The 15,186-nt window shown below is 35.6% G+C and overlaps 1 protein-coding gene across 2 annotated transcripts in view; it reads right to left on the reverse strand.

Annotated features, from left to right (window-relative positions):
• Positions 1–9,081: 9,081 nt before the first annotated feature.
• The window catches only part of NUP37 (nucleoporin 37), a 46,649-nt gene continuing 40,544 nt past the window's right edge, over positions 9,082–15,186 (reverse strand). For both annotated transcript variants that reach the window (XM_023188384.1, XM_023188441.1), the window contains 4 exons: positions 12,277–12,458; positions 11,753–11,803; positions 9,938–10,031; positions 9,082–9,360 (listed from right to left, as the gene is read on the reverse strand). In XM_023188384.1, the coding sequence (XP_023044152.1) occupies positions 9,247–9,360; positions 9,938–10,031; positions 11,753–11,803; positions 12,277–12,458 (441 nt within the window). In that variant the 3' untranslated portion in view covers positions 9,082–9,246. The remainder of the gene's footprint in view (positions 9,361–9,937; positions 10,032–11,752; positions 11,804–12,276; positions 12,459–15,186) is intronic.

A 15,186-nucleotide genomic window follows, 5' to 3' on the forward strand; every position in this document is an offset into this window, starting at 1 on the left:
TTCTCTTGAAATTCCCTTCATTAATCTTTTCCTCTATATTAAAAAAAAAAAAAACAAATTTATAAGTGTTTAAAAAGTCCTTATCTAATCATGCCACTTTCTGGTTCATCTATGTGCCTGCTTCTGTTAACAACTTTTTCCTAATTATGGGTTGTGTTTCCTGCTTTTTAGCATGTCTTATAATTTTTAGTTTTATTATGAACATTGTGAAAAAAAGAACGGAAAGTTCAGTGAGAAATGGAACATTCAGATTCATTCACACTTTGAATTGAGCTGATGCTGGGCTGCAGCTTTAGATGAAGTTCACCTGCAGTTAATTCAATTCAACCTCCTGCAAAGGACTGAGCTCTTGGATCTTGTCAGTGTTTGTGTTAGAGAGGGATGGGCCATAGTTTCAGATCATTTGGTTCACCTTCGGATTCAGCTTCAGCAGGGCTCAGGAATCCAAGCACTGTAAGAATGTGCAAGATTTAGTGAATTCTCTCTACTTACTGAAAACATTTCTTCCATTGCTGCTTTCTTAGCAATCTTGGGGGTGGGATGTAGGCCTAAGTGATTTATTTTCATGATTGAGGTCCTTCCAGACCCAAGTCTGTCTCACAGCTTATGCCATTGGCAAAGTTTCAGCCACTTTCTCCTTAACTCTGCAAAGTCTCCTAGAGTGTTGTAGGCTTGTTTTTCCATCTACTTGTATCCAGACCACGCCCTTCTCCCTGGGCATGGCAATGCCACAGCTCTCTGCTCAACTATGTTCCTCCAAACATAGGCATGACTATAGAATTTATTTCATTAAGGTCTTACATACATGGCTTTTCAACAGGCCCATAAAAAGTATGATTTTTATCTGGTTATTTCTTATTACCACTATGTAAAAGGCTTTCATGCATCTTTCTGTATTCTAACTAGTAGCAGAAGTCTTAACATTCCATCCTTAGAGCTTTCCTGAAGCCACAAAGATTAGATTAACTGTTCGTACATGCTTCTGTAGCATTCTCTGCTTAACTCTATCATAGCACATGTAATTGCCTGTTTGCTTGAAAGCCTGCTATATTACCAATTTGAGTCTCTGTTAGTTCACTATTAAGGCCCTAGCCCAATGTTTGGCCTATAGTAAACGCTAAGTATCTTCTGAGTGACATTTGGGCTTAATGGACCTTGTACTTCCACATCCTACTTGATATTTCATTAACCTTTGATTTAGGTGGGACTCACAACTCTGGGTACTCAATCAGTCTCCCTGAGCAGAATTCCCCACTGGTCAGCCTAGCCTTCTTCTCTAGAGCCAAAAGAGACTCCCAGCCAGGAGAAAAAATTCAAACAAACAAACAAAGAAAAACAACACAGCAACTTTATGGTTATAGTTATGTATAAGTAGCAGGCATTTATATATGTGTATGTGTGTATATACATGTATATGATATGGTTCTATACACAGTTATGGGCCACAAAGCATTTCATCAGTGATGGACTACATATTAGAGGGTGGACCTATTACAGTAAAACGTATGGTATTTTTACTACACCTTTCCCATGTTTAGATACACAAACACCATGGTGTTACAATTGCCTATAGGATTTAGTACAGTAACATGCTGTACAGGTTTGTGGCCTAGGGGCAATAGACTATCAAAAAAAATTTGTCAAATGGTTTGGTTTTTAGAGTGGCAGTTTCTTTGCCTCCTAGGATCTTTGATGATTACTGTTCATCAGTCATCCTTAGCTCCTCAGAGCAGGGCCATTCACATTTTAATAACTGATTTCCAGGACTATTAAAAACAATCTATACCTAGAAGTCTTGGCCAACCACCAGATGACCTTTAAAGTATGTACTCTTTCCTTCAGGCTTTCTTGCACTGGTAAAAATGAAAAGTATTGCCAGATTTCATTTACTGTAGTGAATTTTGGGGGCCAAATAGATTGTAATGAATACTGATTTCAAAGACTCTGTGTGCCACCTCCATGTATTCATTTTATAAAAAACTAAGAATTTTTCAATGTCTTGAAATGTTTTCATAAGATTACCAGAAAATTGCTGTTATCACGGGTATAGTCTTGGGTGGGGAAACAATAAAAAATGGTCCCCATTTTTTTTTTTTTTTTAATTTCTCCCTGCTTTGCTTCAGGATGGAACAGTTAGAGGGGCATGGTGTTGATTCATAATAGTGAGAAAATAAAATTAAATGTTTTCCATCCTTATTCCCTCCTCAATCCCATCTCTGAGGAGTGATACCAATTATCTGTTGAGACTTGGTTAAGTGAAGGAATTCTAGCCTTGTTACTTCAATTGTGTTAAGAATTCATGTTTCCCGTTATTCCTTTTAATTGTTGTGGCTTTCTAAACTTCGTACAGAATATTGAGTTGTAACCTTATATCCTCTAGGCAGGAGACTTGATTCCACTTTGGAAAGCTAACTCCCTCAAGAGAAGAGACCTAAAGATACTTACAGTCAGCTATTCCCCAGTGAAAGGGCAAACAATCTAAATTATCCTGCCCTCTTTGAGGGGATTGGGAAAAGGTCTCACTACTCATTTGTGCTTATAGGACTTTTACTTATGGAGACAACTAAGTGATGACACAGGCCAATGCTATTGAAAGAATTTAGTACTTACAGTTCCCAAGAGGGCAGACCATGCTGTGGAAGGCCACAGGGGAAACACGAGTTTGGTCAGGAGAAAGAAGCAGAAGCAAGGGAACTTCTTAGGAGCAACCATTACCATTGTTATAGAGCTATGGTACTTTATCTTGAATTCACTGAGTGATATTTTTCCCCTTTTGGTGCAGTAGGAATTAGGTAAACCTCAGTCCTGAATGTTTGCTTAGTTTTGTACACTTTCGTTAGCACTCTATCCTCTTCATAGAATCACCATCTCCGTTTATTTTTTTTTTAAAGCAGCAAATGATGCCACTATCAGCTGCTTCTAATTAACCTCCCCTGGCTGTGTCTGTAAATGACTCAGCACCTGGATTTCTTAAAGTGGTCAGGTTATTTTGAATCACAACCATATAAAATCACTTAAAACTACTCAGAAGTTCAATACCAACATTTCTTCCCGAAGCTTTGTTTCTAGAGTTCAAAAGGATCACATGCTAGAGCCTTTGCTATCAACTTTAAAAAAATAACTGGGCCACAAATTAAAAGTCAGTCAATCCAGGAAAATGGTTCATGGTGTTTTCCAGTATGAGAAGCCGTTTTAATAATATTCAAAACATTCTGAAGAACATTGATGATGACTGTGGTTGGACATCTAATATTCACTGAACAAACACAGACATTGTTGTGGGAAATTGAAAATAGGAATATAGGTGAGCTCTATTGGGAAATTCATCTTAAAATCCCAAATTTTCATTCAAAGATAGTATTTCTCTCCATTTCATTTTCCAGGCTAGGTTCTATTAGTTTTCCTGTAATACGTCCTGCCTTAGAAAGTCTTGCCTCCTGTATATTACACAGGAAGGAATGGTTGAAGTACACTGGCTTATTTCCAAACACCAGAGCTAAATCTGAAGACATGTAGTAGATTATCAAGTTGACAGACACACCTCCCAGATCACACCTCCACATATCTGGGAACACTTTTACCTTCTCAAGATTGCTGAGTGAGATCTACAAAAGCCACTATCTCTGAATGTGAATGGAGAGCTCCTTGGCTGGGTCATTTCCCTCCTTCCTGTTATGGTGTTTTGGGGAGGAAGTGGAAGATGGCAAGACACCTTAAGTCAAAGTCTGTTAGGAACATGTGAGCAAGTTTGATTTGGCAGCTGTCTATATTATCTCAGGACCCCAGGAGGTCATGGCTTCTAAGAAAAAAGAGAATTTTGCTAATGGTAGCATGAATATAATTTTGAGAAACCCTTGCAATAGTTCCATATTCTCCCAGGTACTTACCACCAAGGTTGGGGAGCAATGACCCAGGGTTACATGAAAACTATGTATACATAAAAATACATCTTAATTATTGTGTTAGGTGAGTATAACCATGGGAAGAGAGAGGTCAAAAACACTGACAGAATTCCGGAATTGTTCCATTGTTTTGGGGTTTAACGTATTTGTGGGTTAAGTCTAGGATGAGGTGAGACTTCTGAAGCAGCTGTCTATATAACCACATCCTGTACTTGCTCAAAATCAAGTGCTAGGAAACTCGTATTAGACCAATCCAATATTAGAGCTCTACAGATTTCAGGTGAGGGGTACTACCACAGATGTTCTCTTGGAATAGGCAATTTGGAGAGAAATGCATTATTAGCTGTTCACAACACGGCTTGAGGTGCTAGTGTCCAAATCTCAGGAGAATCAGCCCTACAGAACATTTGGCAAAGTATTTAAAATTCCAGAAAGTCTAATACTTAATGAAAAAAAAAATTTTTTTTTGTAGGCTGGAAACCAAAATGAGCTATTACACAATTACAATAAAATGTATCAAGTTATTCTATTTGTAATAAACACCTAGTTGTATTATTAGTGGAAGAAAGTACTAGGTTTAACCAAAGAAACATTAAGATGATAGAAAGAAGTTCATTAAAAAGTAACTTATATTGGTCTGATTTAAACTTAATGTCAACTAAGACTACTATGGTAAGAAGTGACTTTCTAAGTCAAAATGAACCAAAATGAACTTATTTGGTTATACAGTTTCCACCTTTCCATCTTCTTTATCACTATGGTATAATTTATCATTAGTTGCGTCTGGCTTACTTTAGAGGTCAGTTGTCTGGAACTTACTTCCTTTTATGCTGTCTCAAAAACAAAGATTTCCTAAAACAGTATTAGAAAGCTCTTACTTGAGATGGTTGCAGAGATTAACCTTACTTTTGGACAGGGTTTAATCCTGTCTGAATTTGGCTCAATTATAGGACAACAGCTGTGGTTATAAGAGCAAAGTTTTATGTTTAACCACCATTAGAAGCACAGATACCAGCAGCATTTATTGTCTTTTACTTCATAGAAACAGAAACTCAACTCATTACAGCATTATAAATGAAGCTGGTAGAAATGAATATTTCATAAATCTTTAAGTCAAATTGTTTGTAAAGGCTGAGAAACCCGGTGGTCTCCCCATTACTTACTATTGTTCATGTGGATTTTATAAGCTTACATTGTGTTACAAGTCCCAAGGTAGAGTATCCTGTTAGAAATTACTTTAAAAGGCAAATAGTTGTATAATAGAGACATAAGTTACATAGAAATAAGCTGATCCAAGGAAATTTTCAGACAAACAAACGTCACTTGACCCGACATAAGGACAATTTTTTTTACTAAGGTAGTTCAAAGAACAGATGAAAATGTCAGAAAGTAGATTAAATGCTTTTGATTTTCCATGAAATCTGTGCCCAATGCATGCAAAAGGAAGTGCTTATGAGTTCTGAGTAATGGATATATCATAACGTGTGTTTTTAGCTTTTGTGAAATGAGATCTTCAAAGCTGATAATTATTTTGTTGTGTTACTGTGATTAGGTAACAAATGGTTGCTATAAATTAAAATCATGTTAATAAAAAAAGTTCTACCTACATTTTAAAGGGCATTATTTCTTTAATGTATAATTAGAAAAAAATGTTAATTGTTTTGAAATTCTTTTCAAATGCCTGTTAAATGTTTTTGAATCAGCAAGGTGTTAAAATTAAATAAAGAGTGTTCTCTCCTGTCCTTGTTGCTGAGCACACAGTTTGATAAAGATATATCGGAACACAATGCTGCTTCTGAGGACTTGACTAAGCTCTCATGAGGAATATGTGGAAATGGATCATAATTATCATTTTTATTTGGCAAATTTTATTTAGGCTCAGAGCTAAGGCTATTATTACTTGTATGGTATAAAGTTGGGTTAAACTGAGTTTAACTTTTTGAGGTATAGAAAAACGTGGAAAATAGTCTAGAGTGACTACTTTTTCTCTCCTAAAAACTATTAAAATCAGTCTTGGGCACAATACTGCCTCATAACTTCCCAATCAACATTTCTGGGACAATGTCAGATTTTAGACAATTACAGAAAACCAGGCATAAATGTGCAAACCAGATTTCAATTTCTTCTCCACTGACATGAGATTTAAAACAGCAACAGAAACATTTCTAGGTCAGTGTCAATATGTAGTCACAAATTACCAAAGTAAGAAACAAATTGGAGTGCATGGGTGTGTGATTTTGTGTTTTGGCATGGGAGAGATATTGAAATACTCAAAACGTAGAAGCCAAATCATAAAAATGAAATGGGACTTATGATCCCACCATTCTGAAAATGTAGGATTTAGCTCTGACATCTTGCAGACTTGTGATATCCTGACTTTTGCTTCAATAGTCCTAAATAATACAAGTTTTAGAACATAAGTACAACTTTTTTCTCTTTGATGTTTTAAGTGAAGCAATCCTGAGGAAAACTTAAATTTCAACAGAAGAAAAACCCTCTTGGACATATTTATAAACAAACATGGAAAAACTAAAACTGGGACATACAATGTGAAATATCTCATGTTATCATCAGGAATTAGAAGTGATGACCAATAACTAATTCCTCATAAATACTTCCTCGTGTCTTAGTCTAATTTAAACATATTTCAAAGAACAAAGTTTACTAAGAAAAAAAATCATTATACATTTTAAAATAATTAAACACAATAAAATTTAACACCAAAGTATAAGTTGGAATATGGTCCTATAGCCTACTATTAAGATCTAAAGAAAGAAAAAGAGGTTAGAGTTCTCAATGCTTACGGACGATAAAGTACATTTCACTCCTGAAACTAACAGTTAAAGGCAACCCTATCCTCTCTTGAGAATGTCTTATCTTAGTCACTATATTAGTCCACAAATGGAATCACCATTTTCTTCTCTTTGAGGATAACATTTCCTGCCTCTTTTTGGCATAACAGTATACAATCATCATGAGTTTCTTTTTCCAACACAGCTTCCCCTACTAAAAGACAGAAATTCTATTGGGTATTTTTTTTTTTTTTTTTTTTGGAGATGGAGTCTCGCTCTGTCACCCAGGCTAGAGTGCAGTGGTGTGATCTTGGCCCACCACCACATCTGCCTCCAGGGGTCAAGCAATTCTCCTGCCTCAGCCTCCCAAGTAGCTGGGATTACAGGCATGCACCACCATGTCTGGCTAATTTTGTTTTTGTATTTTCAGTAGAGGTTTCACCATGTTGGCCAGGCCGGTTTTGAACTTCTGACCTCAAGTGATCTGCCCGCCTCGGCCTCCCGAAGTGTTGGGATTACAGGCATGAGCCACCACGCCCAGCCCTACTGGGTAATTTTATCAGACAACTTTTATATTTTGGTTAAACCCTTATTCCAGAGAATCCATTTCTTATACACCCAAGCCCAACATAATCATCTCCCTAATTTCCATCCCTAAATAAAACCCACCCACTTCATACATCAATTTTTCTAAGTATATGACAACAATTTTTGAATACACTGGCCTTAGAGGTGACTTTTTTATTTCTTGGACACATCCTGAAATGACAAATTCTTGTAAGAGTCACTATTGATAGCCCTTTGGCTATCCTGATGCTTTTAGGAATCCTTGCCCCATCACAGAGACTCTTAAAGAGAACCATGTCAAAATTCCTTGCTCTTTGCTTTTTACTTTGTTAGTTCAAAATCTTATTATGAAGGGGTAAACAAAACCATTTATATCATTTGGTTATAATATTTAACTGTATTAAAAAATTGACTAGGAAATTGCTATGAAATTTTTCATCTGTACTTTAAAGCATGTAAAAGTTGAACCCAAACATCTACATATTATAAAATTTCACTGAATTCTTTCTTTTAATTACCTGGAACATTCTCCTATCTCTTAAAAATATCATGTTCTTGATTCTATAATTATTTTAAGACACCTTACGAATAGAAAACTGAAGTAAAAAATATTTACCGGCATTAAACATAAATCTCTAAAACTTCAAAAATAAGACCTACTCATCTCTGAAATAAATAATTTCTATACATCTCTGAACCGTGTGACAGACACATACTAGGTATTTTCATTCACCTTTATTTAACCTTCACAGCAACTCCAAAAAACAATGATTTCTATCGGTACTTTACAAGAGGAATTGAAGCTTCAAAGAAGGTATTAACTTGCACGAATGGGCAGTTTGTCAAAATGTATTGAATTCTGTATGTGACTGACAAGTAGAACCATAATTTTATATGCTTCTGACTGTACCATGATGTATCCCAAAAATGTGATACAGCTGTCTTAGATACTGTTGATTTTAATGATCTTTGGCAGGGTGAACACGGTTCCATTGCCAATAGGTCCCATCTCAAAAACTCTTGTTTCTTGGTAAGAACAGTGAAGATTCATAAAAACGAGGCTGTTAAAGGTATATACTAGAAATCATTTTTATCCCATATACCAGATGTTCTAAGACTGTTAAAACACCTAGTCCAAAGGAATCTGCATATAATAAACAGGGTTAAGTAATATAATCAATTACATATTTAAGAAACTGAAAACCATATTTTACATTGAGTATACATACACACACACACACGTATATATATATACACACACACTCTCAACAACCACTTCCGGAGTACCCTAAGATATTTTTTTTCTCCTTTGATTTGTTTTCTTTTGAGATAGTCTTGCTCTGTTGCCTAGGCTGCAGTGAAGTGGCACGATCTTGGCTCACCGTAACCTCTGCCTTCCAGGTTCTAGTGATTCTCCTGCCTCAGTCTTCCAAACCATGCTTGGCTAATTTTTTTATTTTTATTTTTTTAGTAGAGATAGGGTTTCACCATGTTGGCCAGGTTGGTCTCGAACTCCTGCCCTCAAGTGATCCACTCCCTTCGGCCTCCCAAAGAGTTGGGATTCCAAGTGTGAACCATTGCACCTGGCCTTTTTTTCTCTTTTGATAAATGTGTCCCTGAGAATTAGAAAAACAGCATACACTCAAAGTACAGAAAATAGGTACACTTTAAATACTCCTTTTCTGATAAACTCAAAAGCATTATTTTTCCTTGGTCATCTCTTCTCTGGAGGTCAGTTGCTGAGTCAATATATGATTTTATAAGATTATTAAAAACAAAATATACATATATACACACCCACACAAAACAGAGTAGAAAAATAATTTTTCAAATCATTCACATTTTATTTAAAAAAAGCAACTGAGACATTTTCTAAAGTATATGGTATATTTGATATAAAAATTCTTCAAAATACGTACTATAGAAATTCTTCAAAATATGTACTAAAAATACAAAGTTTGTGAATCTAAGGTACAGAGAAAGCTTTATACTTCAGTCACCCAAAACAACAGCTTGTGGTCTCCTCCAATTACACACAGAGGAAGAGTTCGATGCCAGGACAGGCCAGATCCAACGGCTACAGAACCCATGAGGATGGGCTATAAAATATGTGAAGAATTAAAGAAGCACAGTAAGTCCCCAAAATTAATAAATAAAAATGACTTGCAAAAATACAAAATGCATTGATAATTTATCTTTGTAGCAGAAACAAAATTTAAGAATATGCTCCCTTACAGGTGAAATACACATTATTGATATGCAGCTGGAACATGGGATACAATCCATGTATGAATAACTGGTACAATCCAGACTCCATTTTTGCAGTGTACACCAACCAAACAAGCAAAATTAATGTATTTAAATAAAGAAGAAAATATAAAAGTGACAGAAGAAATAAAAAGCTTCTTACATGAATATTGGCCAAAAAAACCTGTCGTCACTGGTAATGCAAACATCAAAAAAAAAAAAAAACAAAAAAAACAAAAAAAACAAAAAACAAAACAAAACACACACACATAAAAAACAAAAACAAATGAACCACCTTTTCTTGCAATTTAAGTAGATAACAAACATAAATGTCTTTAGTTAACAAATTACAAATTTGGGGCTATGAGTGGAAAAGTCAAAAACACAAATTAAGAAAAGCACATATGTTACAAAACATTTCCACATTACCTGAGGGTGTCCTAAATGATGAATTTGAAACTGGCTTGCCATTTTGCCAGGATAACCAGTGGTTGCAAACAGATTTTCACTAATTGTGGACCACCTATGAAACAAGGAAGCATAAAATTAAGTATCATATCCTATAGATAACGACAAGCTTTTCCGAAGCGGGTTTTTTCTTTTTTTTAAGAGACAGGGTCTTGCTCTGTCACCCAGGCTGGAGTGCAGAAGTGCTAACAAAACTCACTGTAGCCTCAAATTCCTGGGCTCAGGTGATCTTCCCACCTCAGCCTCCCTAGTAGTTGGGACTACAGGTGTGTACCACGATGCCCAGGTAAGTTTTAATTTTTTTTTTTTTTTTTTTGTAGCAATCCGGTCTTGCTATCTTGCCCAGGTAGACCTCAAAGTCCTGGCCTCAAGTGATCCTCCTGCCTTGGTCTCCTGAAGTGCTGGGATTATAGGTGTGAGCCATAGCACTAGCCAGAAACAGGTTTCTTTTTGTATAAAACCAGTGATTTTAATAATCCTAAATTTGTTAATATGTCTTTACAATTAGACTGGGAATTCGAGGAAAATATTCCATTAATATTTTCTCATACTTTTAGTATTTATGAAGTGCTTATTTTGTGTCATTTCATTAAGTTCCAAAGTTACACAAGGTTAATACAATCCTTTTTTTCACAACCAAAGGGGTAACAGTGTGGTATAAGACACAAATAAGGCATCAAATACGACAGCCATTCTGCCCATTTTCCATGTTAACTGAACCCCAACTTTGTTCAGGGCACAGTGTGTCCAACCCTAGGGGATTAGACATAATTAGTTTAAGGCAGTCATAGCAACCTCCCATAAAAGGAGAGGGTTCCTTCTTCTCCTCTTACTTTTTTTTTGTTTAATTGTTCGGCAAATGGAGTACATCTCTTATGCCTGGAACTCTCATAGCTATGAGAAGCTATGAAGCAACAAGTCCCAAATCCTTGCCATTGAGAATAGCAGAGGGAAAGGATGAAAAGGGTCTGAGCTCTTGATGACAGTGATGAGCTGCTAAACAAGCCCTGAGACTACCTCCTCTAGACTTATAAGTACCATAGCTCATTGATTTTAAAATTGATATACACTTGCTCATTGGTGTATATTTGTTCACACATCTCTGAAGTCAGGATATATCTTATGATCCATGGCATTCTTACATTTAGTCGAATGTATTTTCTTCTCAATAATGGTATCTCTAAATTCTACAACTTCATTGGGGATATTTTATACCCCCAATATATTGGAATATAGCATATAATAAAATTTCACTGGTTTTAGTCTCTCATTTGGTTTTGCTGTCCCTTAAAAAGCAGAAATAACAGCTTAATGACCACACGATACAATGGAGTATTATGAAAAAGAACAAGGTAAACATGTATGTTAATTTAAGTGAAAAGCAAAAACACGTCGCAGAGATATACTATCTAGCATGGTTTCATTTAACACACAATAATAAAGTTTATATACATGAACATGGGCTCCCCTACATTTACATCCTTAACAGCACAGAACAATCAGGAAGCATAATATATTCCAAATTGTTGGGGTGGTAGTGGTGGAGTGGTTACATGTTTTTCTGTGTAAAGAAAATATTTGGAAAACAAATCAACTCCTTGTCTAGACGAAAAGACACAATCAATGACTTAGTTGGGAAAGTAAAATAACCACTTATAAAACAATCAGGGAAAAAAAAAACTCAGTGCAAAGGAGACAACTACAAAAGTATCCCAGTGGTGGCACAGCACAACGTCAAAAGATCAAATCACAACTCTGACAAAAATGGTACATTACCTGAATAAGCAGGCTCGATCCATGTGAACAGGTCTCTTATTTTGAGGATAACTAAAAGATAATATTTTGCATTTTATGAATTATGTGTTAGACTCAAGTGGGTGAACTTAAGGTTTAAATGGTATTTTCTCTTTATAGGACAGAATGTCCAATGTGTTTAAACTATAATAAATCCTAAACAAGCAATCACTTAAAACAGATGAAATATAATAAAGACATGACTTAGAACCACTGCAGGGAACCATCATGCAACAGGGTCGGTGTTTTTCTTATTTTCCAATATAAGTAAACATTGCACAGATCCAAGTTTCCTCTTTTGCACTGTCCTTTCTGGGTTACTCCCAGAGTAAATCTGGATAGCAACTTTAGGTTATATAAAAATCCATAGCTCTGGCCTTCTATAGGAGAGACTTGTTTTCGCTTGACAGTGTAGTCTCAGGTATAACAGGATGGACGAGTGGATCATTTAGCAACAGTTACTGCCTGTTTTTTTTTTGTAATAGACAAACATATCAAGAAAGTACCTGGACCGAGTAATATCCCAAATTAACCAATCATTTCCTGCAACGGCTCCAACTTTGAAGGTGTTTTTTAAGCACCAGTGTGCTGACATTAATGGCACTTGTTCTGATTCAAGAGATAAAATAGCCTGTTGGGCCAAAAGATCATAAAATCGGATTGTTCCATTCTTCTCTGCAACCATTAGCTGTAAGACAGTAAAATAAAAAGAAACTCAATCACTTAACTCACTAACTATACCTGAAGTGTAAGCAGAGATTCACTGTTGTACGGTAAAATGTAAACACTTGCAATATACAGGTTGAGCATTCCTCATCTGAAAATCTGCAATGCTCCAAAAACTAAAACTTTTTGAGTGCCAACATGATGCCACAAGTGAAAAATTCCACATATAAGCACTTAACACAAACTTTGTTTCATGCACAAAATTATTTTAAAATTATATAAAATTATCTTCAGGTCATGTGTATAAGGTATACATGAAACATAAGTGGATATCAAGACTTGGGTCCCATTCCCAAGATTTCTCATGTATATGCAAATATTACAAAATGCAAAAAATTCCAAAATCTGAAACTCTTCTACTTCCAAGAATGTCAGATAAGGATCCTCAACCTATATTACAGATGGCAGATCAAATATAAAGGAAGTAAAAGGCTATGTAAAAATCTCCAGAGAATATAAAAAACCTTAGAAAAAACTGGCAGGATAAATGATTCAAGATTTGGCTGGGTGTGGTGGCTCACACCTATAATCCCAGCACTTTGGGAGGCTGAGGCAGGCAGATCACTTGAGGTCAGGAGTTTGAGATCAGCCTGGCCAACATGGTGAAACCCAGCCTACACTTTAAAAAAAAAATAGCTGGGTGTGGTGGCACGAGTCTGTAATCCTAGCTACTAAGGAGGCTGAGGCAGGAGAACTGCTTGAACCCGGGAGGCAGAGGTTGCAGTGCGCCGAGATTGCGCCACAGCACTCCAGCCGGGGCAACAAGAGCGAAACTCCATCTTTTTTTTTTTTTTTTTTTTTTTTAAAAAGAAGGTTCGAGATTTGGTAGAATTTTAAGTGATGACGTATGGTCACTAAGAAGAGATCAATTTAACAATCCCTTCTGGGAAAAGTTACTTTTAAGTATGTTAGTTATGTTGTCTAGAAAGAATACCTAAGTATGTATCTCTCAAGAGAGACAGACATTTATGTGTTACCCATACTTACGCAACTCAAGTTTGTTTCTAGAATGGAAGGCAGGGAAGCAGAGTTAAAGAGCACAGACAGGCCGCTTCCTTCACTTATAAGCTGAATGACTGCCATGTGACTGGCAGCTTTCTCATTTCTAAAATGGAGATGGGAGGATAAGAATGGCTACAGGATTGTTGTGATTATTAAATAGTAATGTGTGTAAAGTACCTCAATGTAATGCTTGACAAATAGTAGCCACCCACTCAAAAAATAGTAGCTATTACTTCACTATTTCCTTTATTCTAAGATACCATTGACTTAAGATGTTTAATACATTTATAAGTTTTATGTGTGAAATACTTTATCAAATGCACAAATTAATTATAATGTGAATTCCAATTTTACAAAACAATAAAATGTGAAAAAATTTTTCTTAATCTCAAGGAAGCATGGCATTGGTATACCCATTTGTGGGAGATAAGGTATGAGATTGCTGTATCTAAGTGCATGAGTAGTTGATGCCTGAATAAAATGCTTTTCCACTCTCTACATCTCTGTCAAGTTCTTACTTTTAAACAGTGTTCTTTTAATTCTGGTTCTATTAAGTTGAAAAATCCTTGAGAGTGTAAAGTAGTAGTGGTAGATTGGTAAGAATGTGGGATTTGGCATCAAAAATCCTGAGCTGTACCATTTAATCTGTTGAGTAACTTGGAGTTAGCTTTCCTTTCTGTAAAATGGAGGATAATTATATCAGAGTCAAAAAGTTACTGTATGGTTAAAATGTGATTGTTCTTTAAGAATGTACTTTTGTACTTTCCTAAACACATAAAACATCATTTATTCTACTATTCATCTAACATGCTTTTACTGAGCATCTATTTTATACACACATACGGATAGTCAATTATTCGGGGTAGTTTGTTGTTATAAAATTGCTGCAAACACTCAATTAGTGAATACTGAACCATTAGGGAAATACACAGTTAGGTTCCCTGCCAGCCTGTGGTCACAACCTTTTTGATGACTGATTAATATGTAGCTTTTAAAAACTGTGTTTCTTTTTAAAGATATCTTAATATATACTGATTCATTAATACAGACCTCACCATGAACAGCGCTATAACTCATGCCTAAACAAACCTTACCTAACACATTTATTTTCTTCATAAGGCACATCACAGCCTTCTTGCACTTAGAACACTAGACAGCACTACATTACTGTGCTTGGGGATGATTTTACACAGCAAAATTTTACACAGTGAAATTATCCACAAAAAGTACAAAAATGTTAAAAATGTGGCACTAAACTGATGAGGAAAAGACACCTATTTACAGTATGAAAGCTAAAATAAGAAGCCAGAGTTCACCTTGTTCAACCTAAGCTGAGCAAGTGCACATAAGCTGACTCAAACTTTTTGTTGTTCTGTGCTCCCTGCGTATGTCTGTGACTAAGGAAGTGCTATCAGTATTGATTTTGGGGTTACAAATAAAGTTTAGTGAGGAGGGAAATTCAAAAATGCAAAATCTGTGAATAATGAAGATATACTATATACAAACATACACAAAACACTATATTAATTCCAACAGAAGTCAAAGATAAAGGACATAATCCTTGATCTCAAGAAACTTTCTATCTAGAAAAGAGAATTATGAAAAAATCGGACAATAATTTAAGGCAAAATGCTCTAGAGTACAAAAAGGAATTATTCCAGAATATAGACAAGGTTTGGAATTACAGT

This window comes from Piliocolobus tephrosceles, chromosome 10 (assembly GCF_002776525.5).
Source record: "Piliocolobus tephrosceles isolate RC106 chromosome 10, ASM277652v3, whole genome shotgun sequence".
NCBI lineage: Eukaryota > Metazoa > Chordata > Mammalia > Primates > Cercopithecidae > Piliocolobus > Piliocolobus tephrosceles.